The sequence below is a fragment of the Rhinopithecus bieti genome, unplaced genomic scaffold (genome assembly GCF_001698545.2).
Source record: "Rhinopithecus bieti isolate Rb0 unplaced genomic scaffold, ASM169854v2 scaffold_50015, whole genome shotgun sequence".
Classification (NCBI taxonomy): Eukaryota; Metazoa; Chordata; class Mammalia; order Primates; family Cercopithecidae; genus Rhinopithecus; species Rhinopithecus bieti.
In genome coordinates this window covers 63,255-85,946 of record NW_016819821.1, presented here as the reverse complement: position 1 = coordinate 85,946, position 22,692 = coordinate 63,255, and the positions used below count along the sequence as shown (strand labels likewise).

General features: G+C 52.3%; 1 protein-coding gene across 3 annotated transcripts in view; it reads left to right on the top strand.

The window, feature by feature from the left end:
• KAZN (kazrin, periplakin interacting protein) overlaps window positions 1-22,692 on the top strand; it is a 478,581-nt gene that overhangs the window by 436,599 nt on the left and 19,290 nt on the right. For all 3 annotated transcript variants that reach the window (XM_017859262.1, XM_017859264.1, XM_017859263.1), the window contains exons 3-4: window positions 12,349-12,485; window positions 20,988-21,158. In XM_017859262.1, coding sequence (XP_017714751.1) covers window positions 12,349-12,485; window positions 20,988-21,158 — 308 coding nt within the window. The remainder of the gene's footprint in view (window positions 1-12,348; window positions 12,486-20,987; window positions 21,159-22,692) is intronic.

Sequence of the window (22,692 nt, the reverse complement as noted above, 5' to 3'; positions counted from 1 at the left end):
GAGACAGAGTCTCGCTCTGCCCCAGGCTGGAGTGCAGTGGCCGGATCTCAGCTCACTGCAAGCTCCGCCTCCCAGGTTCACGCCATTCTCCTGCCTCAGCCTCCCGAGTAGCTGGGACTACAGGCGCCCGCCACCTCGCCCGGCTAATTTTTTTGTATTTTAGTAGAGACGGGGTTTCACCGTGTTAGCCAGGATGGTTTCGATCTCCTGACCTCGTGATCCGCCCGTCTCGGCCTCCCAAAGTGCTGGGATTACAGGCTTGAGCCACCGCGCCCGGCCTGGTCCGTGAATCTCAAGTTTGGTCCGTGAATCTCAAGTTTGATCCGTGAATCTCAAGTTTCGTCCGTGAATCTCAAGTTTGGTCCATGAATCTCAAGTTTAATCCATGAATCTCAAGTTTAATACATGAATCTCAAGTTTATGTCTTGGAGAATTTTTACAAACTGAACATACTGTGTGACCAGCACCCAGATCAAGAATAGGACCTCATTTGCTTCCCAGAAGCCCTCCTGTGCGCCCTTCTTGCCACTATCCCCCTCCAAAGGTAGCCTCTCACTGACTTCTAGCCACGGAGATTAATTCTGCCCCTCTTGCATCGTCTCTTCTTAGCACTGTTTACAGTATATACTCATCTGTGTCTGGCTCCAGAAGCGTGACATTCAGTCCATGTGGCTCTTCTGCGTCATGTGTGGCCATCATTCATTCATTCTCACGGGGTCGAGCCATCCACCTTGTGAAGGGATCACAGTGGGTGCAGCCGTTCTCCTGATCGAGGGTGTCTGGGGAGTTTCTAGTTTGGAGCTTTTACAAATAGTGCTGCTGTGAACTTTTTCATGCAGGTGAACGCACAGCTGCAGGCCTTTCAGACAGATACCCCGGTAGGACAGATGGCAAAAACGCTGGCATGATGTGACTTGCCCCAGCTCCCCCCACATCACTCTAGGGAGTGGCAGAGCTGGATTTGAACCCAGATTGTCTGGCTGCAGGTTCTCACTCATGAGCTCTGCTCTCTGCAGCCTGTCTCCTCTCTTATAAACTTTTCTGGGAAAAGGCTGCTGCCTGCATCAGCCTTCAACAGCTCTGCTGTGTCTCTGTTGCACAGCGAGGGTGAGACCAGTCCCCATATCACTAGGCACCCAGGGAAGCTTCCTGATGGACAGTCTTGAGTAGAACACCAAAGCCCAGAGAGGGTGCCTAAGTTCCCAAAGCCACACAGCATGCTGGTTTGCACCCCAGTGTCCTGCCTCCCTGTCCACTGGCCATTCCCTGCCCCATGCTGCCTCTTCCTCCTTTCTCAGGACCAAGCCCAGGCCATTATCTTGCCTGCAAACGACCTCACACACCCACACAATCCTTTAAAAATAGGCATGGGGCCTGAGGCTGATATTGCATTTCCAGAAATCTCCATTTCCCCCTCCCGCTCCAACCTAGGGAATGTCCGTGTTCCGGGCCCATTCCCTGTCGCTATTTTTAGCGGTGATTAGGAGGAAGGAGGACATTTCCTGGACTCCCCCTCAGAGGCTGGAAAACAAATACCACCCCCTCCCAGTCCCGACCCCTCCCATTTCCCTCCTGCTGGTATACCTTGGCCTCCTGTCTCCCTCGGGGAGGAGCAGGCAGTGGGGGCCTGCTTCCCGGGGCCCTCCGCCCTCCTGGCTTCCAGGTGACCTCTGAGCAATTCCAGGGGCAGGCCTAAGCCGGGGTGGTGGCAGGGACAGTGCACTCCATGTGCAGTTAGCACCCTGAAGCCTGCAGAGGGCCCCCGTGGCTCCCTGCAGTCCCTCTTATGACAGACACTCTGTCTGCAGGTTTTGGTCCCCTCCCCAGGACTAGCCTAGCCCTTTGCAGGCCTTTCTCATTGGAAGCCCTGGCTCCTGGCATCTGTATGAGTTCGTTTTCATGCTGCTGATAAAGACATACCCGAGACTAGGACATTTACAAAGAAAAAGAGGCTGTGGAGGCCTCATAATCATGGCGGAAGGCAAAAGGCACGTCTTACATGGTGGCAGCAAGAGAGAATGAGAGCCAAGGGAAAACCATCAATCTCTTGAGACTTATTCACTACCATGAGAACAGTATGGGGGAAATTGCCCCCAGGATTCAATTATCTCCTGCTGCGTCCCTCCCACAACACGTGGGAATTATGGGAGCTACAATTCAAGATGAGATTTGGGTGGGGACACAGCCAGACCACATCAGCATCCATGCCTGAGGCAGAGGCTCTCCAGGTGGCCAGGACAGGCAGTGCACCCCCTGCCTCCCATCAGCTCCCTGCCCCAGCTCCAAACAGAGTCTATCCAGTGGTCTTGCAGCTCCACTCAGAACCCCACCCCTCCCCACCCTCCTGCCCCAGGGTGCTGCTTCCTTCTCAAGAGTCTGCCCAGTCTAACCTGAGACTCTGGTTGTTAGGCAGTCACTCTGCGTGGTTAACCAGAGCTTTGCGGTTGGGGAGCTTTTGCTCTCATTCAATATGCATTATTCAATACTATTATCCCCATTTGGCACATGAGGCAAAGGGCCCTTACCCAAGGTCACAGCAAGCGAACGGTAGGGCCAGGCTGAGAGTCCAGGCCTCTGTCTGCAGAGTAGCCGTGGATGGGTCCAAATCCCTCCTGCTCCCTCTTCCGCAGACACTCACTCAGGTCAGCAGTCAGCACCCAGCTGAGCCCACAGACATGGCTGGGCCTGTGATCAGTTGCCAATGTGGAAACACTGGGAGACTAAGTTTAAGGCATGGAAAGTAGCCGTCATCTGGAGTTGGGAATTTTCTTGAAAATGTGGGAGGCCTGGCATGACTGGGTCCCATTTGGTCAGTCGCAGAACAGCTGCCCCGTCTAGGTGGGGTGGGTGTTCTAGGTCCCCACTCATGCACCTGTCTGATTCATGATCCCTGGTGGGCTCTGTGCACAGCTGTGGGTTCTACCTGGATGGTCCTGGGTCCCTCAGCTGGAAAACCAGGGAAGGGGCAGATGAGGGTATTTGGAAATGGTGAGCACTGAGCCTCTGACAGCCTGCTTAAGCCCCGGGGTTACCTGTTAGCCCTTTCCTTTACCTGCCAGGGGCTGTGCTGAGCTGAATGCCGGCTTCTGGAAATAGCCAAGGCCGAGGACCTGCCTGCAGGTGGCCTCTAGGGTAGTCTTGGGGGTGGGTAGGTCCTGAGCTGGGGGTCGGGTTTCCAGGCTGCTGGTGTGAATTCCTGCAGGGCCCAGTAGCAGATGGGCAGGGCCATGATCACGCTTGGCATGAGCTGTAGGCTTAGAAATCCAGGAACAAGCTGCATTGAATTCTCAGCAGGTTATAGGGTAGGGGAGTCTTCAGGGGAAAGGAAGAAGTACTTGCTTCAGTGACCATTTCCTACAATAAGCACAGAATACACAGTGTTAAGTTGGTGGCCAGTTCAAAGGAGAACAAAGAACAGGGAAGGGTGTCCAGGGAAGAGGTTGCTGAGAAAGGCATGTTTGAATAAAGAGGAGGTGGGAGAAAGTGAGACACATGTGTAGGAGGGGGAAGCAAGGAGGGCCTTTCAGGCAGAGGAAACAGCTCATGCAGAGGTCCTGAGGAAGGAGGCCAGTGCATGGACAGCCAGGAGGCCAGGGCACCTGCTCCACAATGTGAGCTGGGGGAGGATGGGTACGGGACCTGGGGACAGATCTTGGGGGGCCCTTGTAGACCATAGGAAGGACTTTGTGCTCCCCCTTGAGGGGGACAGGAGTTGTGGGAGGGAAGCAGAGAAGTGACATGGTCTGAGCTGCCTTTTAAGAGGACCACTCCATGGCAGGGTTGATGTCCACTGAAGGGTTGGAAAACCAGTTAAGAGGCTACTGTATGACCCAGATATGGGGGTGGGGTGGTGACACAGCCCGGGTGGGTGAGCAGGGTGGTGACTGAGGAGTGGTAGAAAGGGGCCAGGTCCTGGTGCCATGTTGAAGGTAGAGCTGGCGTGGTCGGCTGATTAATTGGGGGTGGAGTATGAGAAAAGTGTGTGGGGAGGTGGTCAAGGAAGATTCCAGAGTTTGAGGCCAGAGCAACAGGAAGGCTAAGGCCACTGTGCACTGAGTTTGAAAGGACTGAGAAGAGCAGGCTCTTGGGGACTGGTCAGGGACTGTCTTGGATGTGTTAGGTTTGAGTTGCTTTTAGAGGTTCAAGCAGAGGTGTGGATGCTCTAGGCTCTGGGTCTGGAGTTCAGGGATGAGGTCCAGGCTGGTGTCTGTGGTTGGACTGAAGCCACCAGTGCCCAGAGGTCAGAAGGGAACAGAGTCCAAAATGGAGCAGGCAGAAATGAGAGGAAACCAGGAACACGGGCCCTGGAGGCCAAGCGAAGACTTGCCATCACCTGCATCACCTGCTGTAGGCAGAGCTCATCAGATGGAGAATGTGGGTTCACACTCAGAGGTTGTTGGTGACCGGCATGGAAAAGCCAGAGCTGGTCCCAGAGAGGATGGTGGGAGGGAAATGGAGACGGTGATGTGGTCAACCCTTTTGAACATTTTTGTTCCAAAACGAAGAAGAGAAATGGAATGAGCGCTGGAGAGGGACATGAGATCAAATGAAGGTTTTCTGTGAAAGATGTGAGAGAGAATCACATGTTCCAATGATGCTGAGAAAAATTCAATAAAGGGCACATGCCAAGTGCAAAGAACTCAGATGGTCCGAGGAGCCTCTTGTACCAAAGGGAAGCCTCAGTTTCCAGCTGAAGGGAAGGCACACCAGCAGCCAGGCTAATAGCGGGAGAGCCTGGTAGGAGAAGTGACCCTCGCACTCCTGGGCCTGGGGTCTCACCTCTGTGGGAAGCATAATGTCTGGGGTCTTTCCCCAGCCCTGGGCACCTTAAAATGTGAGCGCTCTGGATTAGCAGAAACTTTGGTCCACTTGAGTCTTCTCATTCCTGGCTGGGATGTGGACACAGTTCACCAAGTCCAAGGCAGCTAGTAAGAACTTCAGCCATGCCGTGGCCAGTGCTGAGATTACAGGTGTGAGCCACCGCACCCAGCCCCAAGCCAGTGCTTCTAACTTAGCTGCCTTGGCCTAAGAGTCGGGAGACCTCAGCTGACTCTCTGTGCATTGGGCATTCTTGCTCCTTCTCTGGGCCTCAGTTTCCCCATCTGAGAAGGGAAGCTGAGCTGGAAGAACTCCAGGAGCCTCACATTCTGGTGGGTGTTTATTAGAGGTTTGAGTCCCACAGATTGGTTTGCCAGGCTTTCTGGCCCTAACCTGCACACCCCTCATTTCGCAGAATGTAGTTCCTGAAGGTTCCACGAGTCAGGAACGTTTCATGGAAAAGAAAGGGGGGGCCCCCTGCTGGCAGCAGCTGGGATCGTCTGACGTGGACCTATTCCTCCCTCCTCACCTCTGAGCCCACGTTTGTCCAGGGTACACCCAAGCTGGAAATTTTTACAAGGGCTCCTGACCTTGGGACATCCAGGATTGGGCCCACAGTGGCTGTTTGTTTAGTTTGAGATGGAGTCTCGCTCCTCCATGTCCACATCTGGGTTAGGGGCTGTGGCATCCAAAGGCAGAGAAGGAAGAAAGGTCTGTGGTGGGAGCTTGAGGACAAACTGAACGTCACCTCATTGTGTACATGACAGAGCCCAGAGGCTCCTTTGTGTCGTTTTTAGTTGTTCTCCACTGGGCATTCATTCCTAAAGACTCGGCTTTCATGTTTTCTCGGTCTTTCGCCTGGCAGGGCCCAGCCCAGAGACGTGCCACCATTGTGGGGCCACAGCTGGGCCCCTGGTTACACCCTAGTCTCAGGCATGCATGTAGCCACCTCTGAGTTGGAAAAATAGGTCCCTCCCCACACACCCTCCCTCCCACCCCCAGAATCCCCACATTCCCAGGAGCTGGCTCGTCTCATTCCATGATCCTGCAGGGCCTGCTGGGCATGACATCACCAGTCACCATGGCAGTGGTTCCAGTGGCTTGGCTGCTGGAATAGGACCCGCGTGGGTGAAGCCAGATGATTGGGAAGTTGCACAGAGCACTGGAGAGCTAGGGGCTGAGTCAGGAGGCCAGTCCCAGAGAAACACAGCCATGCCTTGCAGGCTGGCAGCTCATCTTGCGTTAGGAGCATTTGGGGAACATCAGAACAGGTTTTGAAGGAGAGAAAAAAGCAGAGCTATGAGGAAGAAAGGAAGAGTTCCAGCCAGGTGCGGTGGCTCACGCCTGTAATCCCAGCACTTTGGGAGGCCAAAGCGGGCATATCACGAGGTCAGGAAATCGAGACCATCCTGGCTAACACGGTGAAACCCCATCTCTACTAAAACTACAAAAAAATTAGCTGGGTGTGGTCCCAGCTACTGGGGAGGCTAAGGCAGGAGAATGGCGTGAACCCAAGAGGCGGAGCTTGCAGTGAGCCAAGATGGCACCACTGCACTCCAGCCTGGGAGACAAGGCAAGACTCCGTCTCAAAAACAAACAAACAAACAAACAAACAGGAAGAGTTCCATTGCATCATTTTCATAGGTGTGTGTAGATTTTAAGTTATTTATTGGGGGCCCATCGCACCGGCCTCATTGTTTGTGTAGAGTTGCAGCACCTGCCATGTGCAAACTGGATGTCGTCTCCTTGTGTACACGACACAACTTGTGGCACCTTTGTGTTATTTTTGGTTGTTCTTTACCTGGCATTCATTCCTAAGGATTCAGTTTTTGTGTGGTCTTGGTCTTTAGCCTGGCAGAGTCCAGCCCAGAGTTGGGCAGAGCGAGGAGCACCCGTGGAAAGGAACCATGAAGTGAAGCCTCATGGGAGAGGGTGGCAGCACGTCTCACGGCCTGCCCTGGTATCTGTTAGGAATGTGCTGGGCTGCATGTAACAATAAAACCCTAAAACATGGGGGTTTGTTATTCTCTTGCTGTAAGGCATCCTGGCTGGATAGTACCATCAGGGACCCTGGTCCCTTCTGTTTTTTTTTCTCCTCCCCATTCTTAGTTCATACTTTCCATCCTTGTGCTCAAAAAAGGGCTTATAAAGAAAACTAGATTTCCCAATGGGTATCTGTGTGCATCTTAACTGCCAGAAGTGTGACACGTCCTGCTTGCAGCTGCAGGGGAGCTTGGGAAATTGAACATTTTAGTGGGCACATTCCCCACCAAACAGAATTGGAGTATCGTGGTGACGTGGAGGGTGGATGGTGCCAGTGCCAGCCATAGGTGTGAGTTCGTCTCCTCTGTGAGAGCGTCAGCCTCCCACAAGGCAGGAACCATGTCTGGCTCACCCCTGTCTTCACAGCAGCAAGTCTGGCATATAGTAGGTGCTTAACTGAACAGTTTGGGGAGAGTTGCAGGTCCCCTCTTAGGCAGAAGTGAATAATCTAAAGGCACAGGCCCTGCTCATACTCTCAGAGAGCCCCAGGTTAGATGCAGGAGGCATAGCCCCCGCCCTACCATGGAGGCGGCCCACATGTTGCACACACAGAGCCAGGCACACGTACACACACCCCTTGGACTGCTGGATAAATGATAAACACGGATGGAGCAGCAGGGAGACCCAGAGAGGCCGCAAGAGGCTGCACTTCACCCCCTCAAAGGCCATTTGTGAGAGGAAAGGCCCGGGAATGCCATATTGGGGGCCTGGGGGATCCCTTCCCAGGGTCTCCAACTGCCAAGAGCAGAATCTGGAGTTTGGTTCTCATGGAGATGAGGATAATGTAGGAGGCAGTGCAGAGCCTAGGGGGCTGGGGTGCGTTCATTTCCAACCAGAAGGCAGAGGCGTGATTTCCCTGCCAACCAGAGGGCAGTGGTGTAAATCTCCCAGGGAGCCCATGCGACCTGCTCAGTGGCATCCTCTTTCCACTGGGGCAGGAGGGCCCAGTGAGGCTCTGAGGAAACCACAGTGATAGCATGGCTGGGGTTGGCGCCCCTGCCCTCCAGGAGCCACTCCCCAAGCTCGGCAGTGCTCCCCCGCTACTCTCCAGCCCGCCAGCATGAAAGCAGCCTGAAACTGAGTCAGGCACCCGTTCAACCCCAGCTGTGCCATTAACCGGCTGTGTGGTCTTTGTTTCCGCCTCTGTGAGATGGGATGATAAAAATACTCACCCATGCACCTGCCTCTCCTAGGAGGGCAGCCAGGATCCTGTGCGCATGTGCAAATAGAAATTTCCCATTCATCAGCGACAGCGGGGCCTGGCTCTTCCTTAAGGAGCCTTCTGACCACATTGCATCTTTATTTTTATTTTGATTTTTATGTCTTACTTTATTTTTTGAGACAGAGTCTCACTCTGTCTCCCAGGTGGGAGTACAGTGGTGCAATCTCGGCTCACTGCAACCTCCACCTCCAGGGTTCAAGCGATTCTTGTGCCTCAGCCTCTGGAGCAGCTGAGAGTACAGGCACCCGCCACCATGCCCGGCTAATTTTTGTATTTTTAGTAGAGGCGGGGTTTCACATGTTGGCCAGGCTAGTCTTGAACTCCTGATCTCGAGTGTTCTGCTCGCTTCTCAAAGTGCTGGGATTACAGGACTGAGCCACTGCGCCCGGTCATACATCTGTAGATGTTGGGTTTTCTTAATGTGAGATTCACCAGCAATGTGGTCATACCATGTGAGGGGGCAGGGCACAAAACTAGCCTAGCTGTGCCAGGGCCTCCTACCCACTGCCTGAGGCCTGCAGGGCCCACCCCCTGCCTGGCAGTAGTAAAGCAGAAGACTCCTCTCTCCGTGGACTCCACTGTCGCGGCCCTTTAAGGTTCCGGCCCAGCAGGTCTGGAATTCTGGCCCTGGTGACCTAAGCTGCTGCTCAGCCAAGCCAGCTGGGAGAGGACAGACCCAGCTACGGGAGCCTGGAAGCTCAAAGCTGGAATTGAAAGAGCTGCCTGAGACCTGGGGTCCCCACTGCGTGGACCTCCTCCCCATGACTCTGCACATGGTGACATGGCCCAGCTAACCTGCCTCCCACCTGGGGAGCTTATGTTGGACACTGGGCCAGGAGCTCAGAGTCCTCAGTCCTTAGGCCATACCTGGTGTCCCCAGCTCTCTCATGTACACAGGCTGAGTTTGCAGGATTGGACGTTCAGGACAAGATGGGATGGCACAGTCATCACCATCCCGTATTCTGCCCTCAGCTAGCCTTGGGGCCGGGGACCCTCCAGGTTTTGGGAGCTTCACTGTGGAGGCAGCAGAACATAGGGTCAAATGTCCACTTTGGGGTCAGACATGGCTGTGTGATTTTAAACAAATAACGTAACCACTCTGGCCTTGTCAGGCCGGAAGTTTCCAGAGCCAAAGAGTTGCTTTGCCTCCCCAACCCCCATCACCACCTCCACAATTCCAGACACAAAGAGCCTGTGGAGAGGGGTTAGCCTCAGAAACCTCTCCTTGGTATTCTCTCCAGGAGAAGGACGGAGTGCTCGGGGTCTAGGCAAAGGCCATGGAGTCCACCCTATAGTCAGAGGCTGCCCTGAGTCTGTTCCATGCACCAAGGAGCCAGCGCTGTGGGGAAAGAGAGTCTGGAGGGGGCGGACGTCATGCTGCTTGCAGGCGGCTACTCAGGGTGTGTTTTGTTTTGTTTTGTTTTGTTGGTTTGCTTTGGTTTGGTTTTAGAGACTGGATCTTGCTCTTGTTACCCAGGCTGGGGTGCAGTGGCATGAACATGACTCACTGCAGCCTCGTCCTGTGCTCAAGCAATCCTCCCACCTCAGCCTCCCAGCCTCCCAAGTAGCTGGGACCACAGGCATGCACCACCACAATCAGCTTATTTTTTTAATTATTACTTTTTGTAAAGATGAGGTCTCACCATGTTGCCCAGGCTAGTCTCGAACTCCTGGGCTTGAGCGATCCTCCTGACGGATCCCAAGGTGCTGGGATTGCGAGCATGAGCCAAGGCGCCCAGCCTTATTTTGTTTTGCTTTTTTAACAGCTTTATCAACCTGTAATTCACATACCATACAATTGATCCATTTGAAGTGTCCAATTTAGTGGTTTTTAGTATGTTCACAGAGTTATGTATCCACCCCAACAACCAATGTGAGAACATTTTTACTACCTCAAAAAAAATCCCATACTCTTAGCTACCACCCCTCCATCCCCGATCCACCCCCACACCTGCCCCGAGGCAGACACTTATCTCCTTTCTGTCTCTATAGATTTCCCCATTGTGGACATTTCATATAAACGGAATCACAAATATATGGCCTTTAGTGACTGGCCTTTTTCACTTAGCATGTATTCAAGGTTCATCCATGTTGTTGCAAATATTAGTACAGTTGGCCTCTTTATCCATAGGTTTCACATCTATGGATTCAATGAACCATGGATCAGAAATACTCAGGGACCAGGCACTGTGGCTCATGTCTGTAATCTTGGGAAGCTGAGGCAGGCAGATGACTTGAGGTCAGGAGTTCGAGACCAGCCTGGCCAACATGGTAAAACCCCATCTCTACTAAAATTACAGAAATTTGCCTGGCGTGGTGGTGGGCACCTGTAATCCCAGCTCTTCGGGAGGCTGAGGCAGGAGAATCACTTGAACCCGGGAGGCGGGAATTGCAGTGAGCCGAGATCACAGCACTGTATCCCAGTCTGGGTGACAGAACAAGACTCTATCTAAAAAAAAAGGAAAAGAAAAAAAAAACTCAGGAAAAGAAAATGAATGGTTGTATCTATACTGAACATGTACAGATTTTTTTCTTGTCATTATTCCCAAAACAGTACAGTGTAACAACTATTCATATGGCATTTGTATTTTACTAGGTATTGTAAGTGATCTAGAGATAATTTAAAGTATATGGGGGGATTGTGTAGGTTGTTTGCAAATACTATGCCATTTTATATAAAGGACTTGAGCATCTGTGGATTTTGGTGTCCACAGGGAGTCCAGGAACCAATCCCCATGGATACTGAGCAATGGCCCTCCTTGTTTTTATTTATTATTAAGTAATATTCCATTGTGTGGATATATCTCATTTCACTTATTTATTTATCCATTGGTGGACTTTCAAGTTATTTTCACCTTTTTGGCTCTGATGAATAATGCTATACACATTTGCATATAAGTTTTCATGTAGACATATGTTTTCATAGCTCTTGGATGTATGCCTAGAAGTAGAATCGCAGGGTCGTATGGTAAGTTGATGTTTAATCTTTGGAGGAGCTATCAGACTTTTCCAAAAGCAGCTGCACCATTTCACGTTCCCGCCAGCAGTGTATGAGGATTCCAGTTTCTCCACATCCTGCCAACCCTTGCTATTGTCTGTTTTCTATTTTTAGCTATTCTAGTGAGTGTGAAGCGGTATTTCATTGTGGTTTTGATTTGCATTTCCCTGATGACAATTGATACTGAGTTTTTTCATGTGCCTATTGGCCATTTCTTGGAGAAGTGTCTGTTCAGATCCTTTGCCCATTTTGTTTGTTTTTGTTTGTTTGTTTGTTTGTGACAGAGTCTTACTCTGTCATCCAGGCTGGAGTGCAGTGGTGCAATCTCAGCTCACTGCAACCTCTACCTCCTAGGTTCAAGCAGTTCTCCTGCCTCAGCCTCCCAAATAACTGGGATTACAGGGACGCACCACCACGTCTGGCTAATTTTTGGTATTTTTAGTAGAGAGGGGGTTTCACCATGTTGGCCAGGCTGGTCTTGAGCTCCTTATCTCAAGTTATCTACCTGCCTCGGCCTTCCAAAGTGCTAGGATTACAGGCATGAGCCACCGCACCTGACCTGCCCGTTTTTTAAATGGTTTCCTGGTCTTTTTATTATTGAGTTGCAAGATAGACTTATATATTTCAGATAGAAGCCCCTTATCAGATATAGGATTTGCAAATATTTTCTCCCATTCTATGGGTTGTCCTTTACTATGATATCCTTTGAGACACACATGTTTTTAATTTGGATGAAGTCCGATTTATCTGTATTTTCTTTCGTTGCTCTACACTTTTGGTACATGTCTTGGTGTGTGTTTTTAACGTAATACTTCTCCCCACAGAAGAAATGAGGCAGGAGGGGCTGTTGGGCTGGACTGAGTGGTTCCGGTGGGCTCAGGGTGGCCCTGGGGTTCCTTTTGACAGGGAACTGAGGCCCTGTCCGCTTCCTGAACCATGGGCCTCTGGAGCCCACCAGGACTCTGTTCTTTGTTATCGAACACTCAGCCAGCTCAGGGCTGGGAAAGCAGTTTCCACAAGGACTTGCTCCCTGGTCTGATCAACACAGCTGAGATGTGAGAATCGGGGCTCTTGACATAGATGAGCCTGGCTTGGAATCCCGGGAATGCCACCAAGTGGCAGGGCGCATGGGAGGGACACTTCGTCTTTCTGAGCCCTGTTTTCTCACCTGCTGCGAAGGTGACAGTGGTGATGCCACTTCTCAGCACTCAGGCATCTGGAAGGGACAGCTGGGGTCTTGGGAACTAACTCTCTCCTTTATCCCCAGCCATGAAAGCTGACCGGAAGCGCTTAAAGGGCGAGAAGACGGACCTGGTGAGCCAGATGCAGCAGCTGTATGCCACACTGGAGAGCCGCGAGGAGCAGCTCCGAGACTTCATCCGCAACTATGAGCAGCACCGCAAGGTCAGCCGCCGCCCTGCCCTGCCCTGCCCTGCCCTGCCCTCCCCTCCCGACACACCAGCTCCCACCTCCCCTGCTGGCTGGCCACCTTCACAGGGTCTGCCTCTTGAATCCCCAAACACAGATAGGGAGGCCTTTGATTTGTCCAGCCAGGCCTAGGCACCGAGATAAAACCAGCACAGCCCCCGGAGGGGAACCTCTATGTCTCCTGGGCAAACAGGACAGCATGAACTCAGGAGTCCAGAGGGTTCAGATCCCAGCTCCTCGTGTGTGTGCCCTTGTGCATCTCCCTTGACCTCTCAGAGCCTCAGTTTCGTCTCTGCAGAATGGTGATTGTGGTGGACCTTTCAAAGCTACAGTAAGGATTCAATGAGATGATGAATGCCGAGCACTCAGCCTGGTGCCTGGCACGTAGGAAGCATCATAAGACGCATAGCTAACATTTACTAACACCATAATAAAAGTGTGACGAGAGAGCTGGGGAGCCCCAGTGAGACAGCAGGAAGTTCTGCCTGTAGGGAGGGAGTCTTGGAAGGCTTCACGGAGGAAAAGACATATGCACTGGGCTCTGTGGGGTGAATAGGAGTTTATGGATCAGATAACTGAGGAATTTGTTTCACCATGTATCTCTCTGGTATCTGTGGTATGACATGCCAAAGAGGACAGCAAAACTTAAAAAAGAGTCAGTCCCCTGGCCAGGCATGGTGGCTCACGCCTATAATCCCAGCACTTTGGGAGACCAAGGTGGGTGGAATGCTTGAGGACAAGAATTTGAGACCAACCTGGCCAAAAGCCCATCTCTACTAAAAATACAAAAATTAACTGGACATTGTGTTGCACGCCTATAGTCCCGGCTACTCGGGAGGCTGAGGCACGAAATCACTGGAACCCAGGAGGTGGAGGTTACAGTGAGCCGAGATCGCACCACTGTACTCCAGCCTCGAGCTGAATGCACCTCCGGCCTCCGTTTTCTGCCCTGCGTAGGCACCTGGGTCACAGCCCTTGTCACAGGGTGTTCAGCTTGAGGCTCCTTTTCTGAGCAGTGGGAAGCAACAGGCCAGGTGAATGAGTCCCTTCCCAGATGCTGCCTCTGAGCCGGAGTTAAGAGACCAGAGTATTCCAGACTGGATTGGAATCTAGATGCTTGGCCCCCACCACCCACTTTGGTCTTCACCAGTGATTGCTCACTGTCACCTCCCGGGCACGCACATCACTTCCTTTCTATGATGAAAGGAGCCCCGAGAGTTCTCTGGGCCAGGCCGCCACAGCCGCTGACGGGGATCTGGGACTTCTAGCTGCCCTCAGTGCCCAACTCAAGAGCAGGACCCGGCTTCCCCTACCCTGCCTACCTGTCCCCCCCACCCCCGCCACCTTGCCTGCTCGGCCCTGCCCTCCCCTGCCCTGCTCGCCCAGCTCCCCCTGCCCTGCCTGCTCAGCCCAGCCCTCCCCTGCCCGCCTAGCTCTCCCTGCCCTGCCTGCTTGGCCCAGCCTTCCCCTGCCCTGCCTGCTCAGTTCCCCCTGCCCTGCCTGCTCCACCTGGCTCCCCTTCATGTTAGATGAACTGAGCCTCCCCATGCCTGCCACAGGCAAACGGTTTGGCAGGAAGGGGATGACCCAGAAGCGAGGCAGAGGGAGGCAGGGGAGCCCACAGAGGCTGCTTTCTCAGAGTCTAGCATGGGAAGCAGCTCGTGGGCCTGGGGTCTGCTCCTTAGGGCGAGGCTCTCTCAGCAGTATTGCCTTTGGCCACCAGCAGGGAGTCAGAGGCCAGGGGCTCAGAGTGACCTCCATGCAGAGGGAGGGGTAGGGGACCCCGCTGTCCTGTCTGATGATGCAGGTACATGTGTATGCTCACAGGCGCGTGCTATGGGAGTTACGGCGTGTACTTCAAGAGCTTGCAGGCCGAGTTCTCAGAGCCTCATGGTGTGCATTCATTTAACACCCACACGGACACTGGGGGGCATATGGTTATCCTCCCATTTCACAGATGAGCCGACAGACACAGAGAGGGGAGATAACTCATCCACAGTCATGCAGCCGGTGATGGCAGGGCAGGGGCTTACAGGGCCTGGGTGCAGAGCCTGCGTGCCTTCCCCCTGCACTGTACGCCTCTTCCCCCAACCCCATCACCCCCTGGCACTCAGCACAGCATCTTCTGTTCGCCTCTGCTCCCTGCCTCACCTTCTGTGTCCACCTCTCTCATTTCTCCATTCTCAGCCCAAGGAGCTTGGTCTTTTTTCAGTGGGCAAGGCAGGGAGAGCCTCTGCCTGACCAGCCCCATGCCCAGGAGCATGGAAACCTAGTTACCTCTTGTTTATTGGGAATGGGATGCAGTGGGGCCAGAGAACCAGCCCACAGCCTTCAGTGATGTGCTGGCTCCAGGGCTGACCCTTGTACTTGTCCCCCAAGCCACCAGCCTCCTCCTCCTGCGACCAGGGTTGCACAGGGATTAAGAGCAGACAGCTAGGTTAGAATCTCACCTCTGCACTCACTAGGGGGGTGGCTCGGGCAAACAGATGACTCTTACTGGTCTCAGCCTTCACATCTGCAAAGCAGGATAAAGATTGCAACACTCACAGCCCAGTGCTGTCAGCGCTAAGGTTCCCAGGGCATGGAAAGCAAGGGGAAGTAGGAGCATATGCCTGCTACTGTTATTATTATTATCATTATTATTATTATTGCCTTCGTGGATTCGGAGTCAGCCATTTGATCATGAAATTTCCACAGTGGATTTTGAAGCCCCTCTGCTGTCCCCTCACCTGCCACTCCCTGGTGTTGGTCTCATTGGCAAACCCAGAGAAGGAAATGAAGGCCCCAGGTGGGCAGGAGTGGAGCTGTGGCTGGTCCCACACAGAACCCCAGTCGTAGGCCTGCTTTCTGGGAAGAGGTTGGAGAGGCAAGACCTGTGCAGAAACGAACCCAGACAAGACCTTCTGGGAGGGACAGAGGGTCTCAGAGGACCCAGGAATCAGGAACTAGAAGAAGGAGCTCCCTGAGAACGCATGCCCTGAAGGAGGACAAATCAGGTTTTAGAAAAGCAGCCAGTTACGGTGGCTCACGCCTGTAATCCCAGCACTCTGAGAGGCCAAGGTGGGAGGATCACTTGAGCCCAGGAGCTCCAGACGAGCCTGGACAACAGAGTGAGACCTCCATCTCTACAAAAAAAATTCAAAAATTAGCCGGGCAGGGTGGCACACGCCTGTAGTCCCAGCTACTTGGGAGGCTGAAGCAGGAGGATTGCTTGAGCCAGGGAGGTTGAGGTGGCAGGGAGCCAAGATTGTGCCATTGCACTCTAACCTGGGCAACACAATGAGACCCTATCTCAAAAAAAGAAAAGAAAGAAAAAAAAGCGAGAGGGTGCTGAGCAGAGTCCAAGAGGATCCAAAAGATGGCACTGTTACCAGGTAATCGTCCTGGCAAGGATTGTGGTGACAGCTGCCTTCAGAGGCCACCTCAGCAGGAGCTGGCATGAACATAGTATTACCTATAGCAAATGTTTATTGTGCACCTACTGTATACAGGCATGAACATGGTATTACCAATAGCAGACGTCTATTGTGCACCTACTGTATACAGGCATGAATGTGATATTACCAATATCCGATGTTTATTGTGTACCTACTGTATACAGGCATCAACATGGTATTACCAATAGCAGACGTTTATTGTGCAGCTACTGTTTAAGGCATGAACATGATATTACCAATAGCAGATGTTTATTGTGCACCTACTGTATGCAGGCCATGAACATGACAAGTAACACATCTATTGTGCACCTACTGTATACAGACATGAATGTGCTATTACCAACAGCAGACGTTTATTGTGCACCCACTGTATACAGATGTGAATGTGATATTACCAGTAGCAGATGTTTATTGTGCACCTACTGTGCACACACACTGCCCTCATCTCTTCACATTTGCTACTTTAATAGCAATCCTTTGAGGAGTGATTGTGCCTATTCCCCCCATTTAACAGGTGAAAACTAAGACTTAGGTAAAGTCTCAGGCCCAGGGTCCACACCATTATGGAAAGGGTAGAGGCAGGGTGCAAACTCAGAAGGTCTAGTCCCAGAGCCCTGGCCCCAGAGCTCATAGGACCGGGCCTTGCCCGGGCCAGCTTCCCCACATCACTCAGTTCGTGTTCAGAGGAACAAAGGAATGATTCCCACTGTTTGCCATTTTCAACAACCCACGGCCGACCACAGAGAGGAGGTCACAGCTGTCCCCATGAGCTGTGGTAGAGCGCTGGCTATTTCAGTGACCAACCTAGCATTTCATACCAGTGCTTCTCCATGTCTTTTAATGATATGTCAAATTTGTTTTTTAAAATTGTTTGGGCAAAAATGGTACATTTTCATGGGGTTCATAGTGATGTTTGGATCCATGGAATGTATAGTTATCAGATCAGGGTGATTAATATATCCATCTCGAAGTGTTACATCCATCTCAGATTTGGCAATAAAATCCCCATGGAGAGCACCGTGTCATTTTTTAAGTCATAGGTGACTAGGGGCATCCCCCAAGTCTGACCAGCAGCTGGGGTGGGGTTGACGCTACTGAATAGAAGCCGCGTGGCTGTGGCTGCCCAGGGCAGCTCCCTGTGGCCACAGCTGAGCAGCCAGTGCCACTTTCATTGATCGGCTTCATCATGCCCTTCAGGTTCATTTAGGAAATGAAACTTGGAAAACACTCATTTATTGAAAATTAATACTTTAATACTAAGATGTGAATATTAGAAGTGGAGAGAGTCGCTCCTGTAGGTCCGGCAGATCGGTGGAACAGCAACATTCAAACAATATTTTAGTCACTGTTGGGTCCAGCCCCATTTTACAGGTGGGAAGGCTGAAGTCCACAAGGGTCAAGTGACTGACCCAAGGACATATGTTTAGAGCCAGTTTAGCAAAACTGAAGCCACAAGTCCTGGTTTATTTCACCTCTTCCACGATCTTGCAGTTGGTTATCAAAAATGATTTGCATTTTATATGCAAAATAAATGTTCTCCTGGAACAGGATGACTGGAACCCTCAAGTTCCCTGGCCCACTCGGCTATGCCCACTCAGTCTGCCGTGGCCCACCCAGTTTCTCCATGAGACCCCTGCAGGACTCCACGGGAGCAGGCAACAGGAAGGACCTCAGGCCCTGAGCTACTGGGAGTAGGGGAACGGCACAGGAACAAGGCTGCTGGGAAAGCAGGGGTCTTGGCCTGTCCAGAATGTGGCCGATGACCAGGCGTGGTGGCTCACACCTGTAATCCTAGCACTTAGAGAGGCTGAGTCAGACAGATCACCTGAGGTCAGGAGTCCAACACCAGCCTGGCCAACATGACGAAAGCCTGCCTCTACTAAAAATACAAAAATTATTCAGATGTGATGGTGTGCACCTGTAGTCCCAGCTACTCGGGAGGCTGAGGCAGGAGAATTGCTTGGAGCCCAGATGCAGAGGTTGCAGTGAGCCGAGATCGCACCACTACACTCCAGCTTGGGTGACAGAGCGAGACTCCATCTCAAAAAAATTTGAGAAAAGGAAACAAAAACAAACAAGAAACAGAATGTGGCAAAATTGCAACATCTCCAAAAGCTGTGCCAAATGCACTTTCCCTGTCACATGACTGCAGATGGAAGGGCGACTGGAGGACTCTCCATAAACCCAGCTGAGGAAGTTCACGCAGCAGGCCAGGCAGCCAGGCTGAGGGCTAGACATAGGGTGATTCCGGGTGTAGAGGCCACATTAAAACAGGCCATTTTCATCCCACTACTGTCACCTCCCCAGCCAGCCTTTTTTTTTTTTTTTTTTTTTTTGAAACGGAGTTTCGCTCTGTTGCCTGGGCTAGAGTGCAGTGGCATGATCTCTGCTCACTGCAACCTCCGCTTCCTGAGTTCAAGCGATTCTTGTGCCTTGGCCTCTGGGGTAGCTGGGATTACAGGTGTGCATCATCACACCTGGCTAATTTTTGTACTTTTTTAGTAGAGAAGAGGTTTCACCATGTTGGCCAGGCTGGTCTCGAGCTCCTGACCTTAAGTGATCCACCTTCCTCAGACTCCCAAAGTGCTGGGATTACAGATGTGAGCCACTGCACCGGGTCCCCAGCCCCCAGCCAGACCTATAAGCCCCTGAAGCCCCCTCCTCTCCCCTCCCTATTCCACTCCCTTTTTTTTTTTTTTTTTTTTGAGACGGAGTTTTGCTCTTGTTGCCCAGGCTGGAGTGCAATGGTGCAATCTCGGCTCACCGCAACCTCCGCCTCCCAGATTCAAGCAATTCTTCTGCCTCAGCCTCCCAAGTAGCTGGAATTACGGGCAAGCGCCACCAGTCCCCGCTAATTTTGTATTTGTCGTAGAGACGAGGTTTCTCCATGTTGGTCAGGCTGGTCTCGAACTCCCGACCTCAGGTGATCTGCCTGCCTTGGCCACACTCCCCTCTTATGTCCATGTGATCCCCGAGTGCTGGCAGCCCCGCAGAACCTCCGCTCCCAGGCCCGTCATCCACGGCCCCACGAGATTTGGCCAAATCCCAGTCTTGTCAGTTCCCGCCACCTCCAACCCCCTTCCAGTTCCAGACTTCTCAGGGGTCTCCTTTCCGTTCCTTTCCTGCCTCAGCTACCAGCAGGGATCGAGGCCTCTACCACACTGTCTATGGGCTGGCGGAGTTGTTTTACCTCTCTGGGCCTCAATTTACTCATCTGTGAAATAGGGATAATCATAGTCCCTGCCTGAGGGGTGGTTGTGAGGTTTAAATAATGCACCTAAAACCCTTAGCACTGTACAGAACGTTCCATGAAGTTGCTGCTGAGCCCAGCTTTCCTGCTGCCGTGGAATATGACCCCAAGGAGGTGGGAGTCCAAAATTTGAAAGCACCTACAAGGCCTTCCCACCCGGCCTAGAGCCCTTGGTCTGTTCATGAGTAGTAAGTAGCGTGAACCAGTGACTGCAATGAGACAAAAATGATCCTGAGGGTCCCAGTGGGGCTTCCTCCTAATTCAGGGACATTTTATAAGCAGCCTCTTGTATACCAGTGGGTTCTCAGGGACAACCCTTACCCCAGTGGTCAGTTCTACATTGTAGCAGAATTTTTCACTATAAGCTCCAGGAGTGCAGGGATTTTCGTCTGGTTTCATACCAGACAAATATCCACAAATATCAGTTGAATAACAGACCAGTATCAGCTTCAAATAAAGAAAACAGGTTAGAGAGGGCCTGGGGCTTCTTTCTTACATGGGTGACCAGGGAAGGCTTCTCGGAGGAGGAGACAATTGAGCAGCGATCTGAGTGAAGCGAGCAGGTGCCTGCTGGGAGCCCAGTCCCATGCAGAACTCTCCAGGTGGATTCCCTCATGCAGACCCACACAAACGCTCCAAAGCATATGTGGTGTTATCCCCTGGTTACAGATGGGGAAACTGAGGCAGGGATGACTCACAACAGTCATTGCAAAACCAGGATTTGGCCCAGGTTCTCCCTCTGTCTCCAGAACCAAGGCCATAGCTACAGCTCTGTGACAGCCACAGAGAAAAGGCCAAGTTCTCCCTCGGCCTCCCCGTCTTTCACCATCTGGAAGTGAGGCCTTCAGAGACAGGTTTGTCAGACAAGGCAGGATTGTGGCCTCCCTCCACGGTCCCAGGCCACACGGAGACCTTGGATTTGCTTTCAGTTTGGTGAATGGGAAGATGGTGGCTGGGTGGATGGGTAGGGCTCCCGGCTGGGACTGTCCTTCTCAAAAGGACGTCTGTTGTTCTGAAACTTTGCTCCGGCCAACATAGGTCACAGCCCCAATTCAGCTGTCTGGTCCTTCCCTGCTGGCTCTGCTCTGGGGACTGGCACAGCCGGGGCCTGGCCCTTCCCTGGACAATCACAGAAAACAGCTCATGCGGGAGGGCCAGCCTGGGGAGGGGCTTGGGGGAGGCGGCTGAGGACTGTGCTGCATTCAGGACACAGCAGCTATTTCTCTCAGAGGCTGTGACCCTGTGGGGTGGTGGCCAGACCTTGTGGCAGTCCAGACAATTGGGGTCTCTGGTGCCTCCTTACTGTTGATCCTGTTTCCCTGTGATGAACACAATTTACCAAACAGAACAAAGCCCCGGAACAACTATCGCACCCTAACTCTGTCAGACTGTGTTAAGTATTTCCCACACGTGCAGTCATTCGGTCTTTAGAATTCTTTGAAACAAGTAGGATTGACTCCTGCCCCATTTTACATACAGGGACCCAGACATGATGAGGTAGAATGACTTACCCAAAGCAGTCATTTGCCCACTTATTCATTCATGCAGCGCAAAAAGGATTTACTCAGCATCTACTGGGTTTGTCTCTGTTCCAATCTTCCAGCTAGTTTGTGGCAGGGCTAGAGTTCGTGCCCACGGCTTTCCCACCACAGAGCCAGAGCTCCTGGACACATGTGATGGGGCCTCCCGACTTCTTTTTCCATCTAGGGGTTAGGCCCCCACTAGGCGTCCCTGGGCCAGGAGGAGCCTGGCTGTCACACCCATGGTGCTCTCTCCCCATCCCACCCACAGGAGAGCGAGGACGCGGTCAAAGCGCTGGCCAAGGAGAAGGACCTGCTGGAGCGTGAGAAGTGGGAGCTGCGGCGCCAAGCCAAGGAGGCCACAGACCACGCCACGGCACTGCGCTCCCAGCTGGACCTCAAGGACAACCGGATGAAGGAGCTGGAGGCCGAGCTGGCCATGGTGAGAACCCTCCCCACCCAGGTGGTCCTGGCATCTGCTAGCAGTGCCATGCTGGGAGCCAGGACGTCTGGCATCGACTCACATCGGAGACCTAGGGTGGGGTGGGTGGGGCAGAGCAGAACACAAGCAGAGGGGCAGGGCCCGCAGCGGGAGGGGGCTTTCTGCAATGCATCGTAAGTATCCCTCCAAGACCATACCCCCAGAGCCTGGACCAGGCTTTTATCCACCTGCCTTGGGCCCAGGGAATGTGGAGATGCTGGGAAAACACTCACTTTTCCACACATCCCAACCTACTGTTAGGAAAAAAAAGGCCAAGTGCGATGGCTTATGCCTGTAATCCCAGCAGTTTAGGAGGCCGAGGCAGGCAGAAGATTGTTTTTGAGCCCAGCAGCTTGAGACCAGCCTGGGCAACATGGCAAAACTCCTTCTCTACCAAAAAATTCAGAAAAATTAGCCAGGCATGGTACATGCCTGTAGTCCCAATTACTCCAGTGGCTGAGGCAAAAGGATTGCCTGAGCCCAGGAGGTGGAGGCTGTAGTAAGCCACTGCACCCCAGCCTGGGCAACAGTGAGACCCTGTCTCCAAAAAAATTTTAAAAAAAAAGGAAAGGGAAAAAAAATGTTTGTTTAAAATATACATATTTGCTTAGGAAAATATTTGGGAGGAAATACATGGAAATATTAACATTCATTCTCTCAGAGTGGTAGCTACTTTTATTTATTTGTTTGTTTATTGGCCTCTTTTCAAATGTCTCTGCAGCAAAAATGTCTTACTTGGGTCATTAAGGAAACAAATAATTCTTTCCTAACCCAAACCAAACCCTCAAAATACTTTCAGACACTTTGTTTTCCCAGGAGATGCTTAGCCTTTGTGTGTGGGGACAGAGGGTCTGGGTTGGGAGAGAGAGTCCTGGAGGTCTGTTCTGCCTGCTCCTGTGTGACCTTGGGCTGCTCACTCAACTGTTCTGGGCTTCAGTGCCTTTTACTTGTTACTGCGCTGGGAGTGGGGTCTTTTTTTTTGAGACAGAATCTTGCTCTGTCGCCCAGACTAGAGTGCAGTGGCATGATCTCAGTTCACTGTAAACTCCGTCTCCCAGGTTCAAGTGATTCTCCTGCCTCAGCCTCCCAAATAGCTGGGATTACAGGTACCTGCCACTGCTCCTGGCTAATTTGTGTATTTTTTAGTAGAGATGGGGTTTTACCATCTTGGCCAGACGGGTCTCAAACTCCTGACCTCATGATCCACCTGCCTCAGCCTCCCAAAGTGCTGAGATTACAGGCGTGAGCCACCGTACCCAGACTGGGGTCTTAATCCCACCCTACCTTCCCCATAGGGTGGCTGGGCAGTTACAGGGAGCTTGTGGCTAGAGAGGCCTCCAGAAGCCACCAGGGGCTCAGTGTGACAGAGGGGAGGGGAGGGGAGGGGAGGGGAGGAGAGCCTGGATGGCAGAGTGAGACTCCATCTCAATGGGATGGAATGGAGTGGAATGGAATGGAATGGAATGGAGGAGAGGAGAGGGGAGGGGAGGGGAGG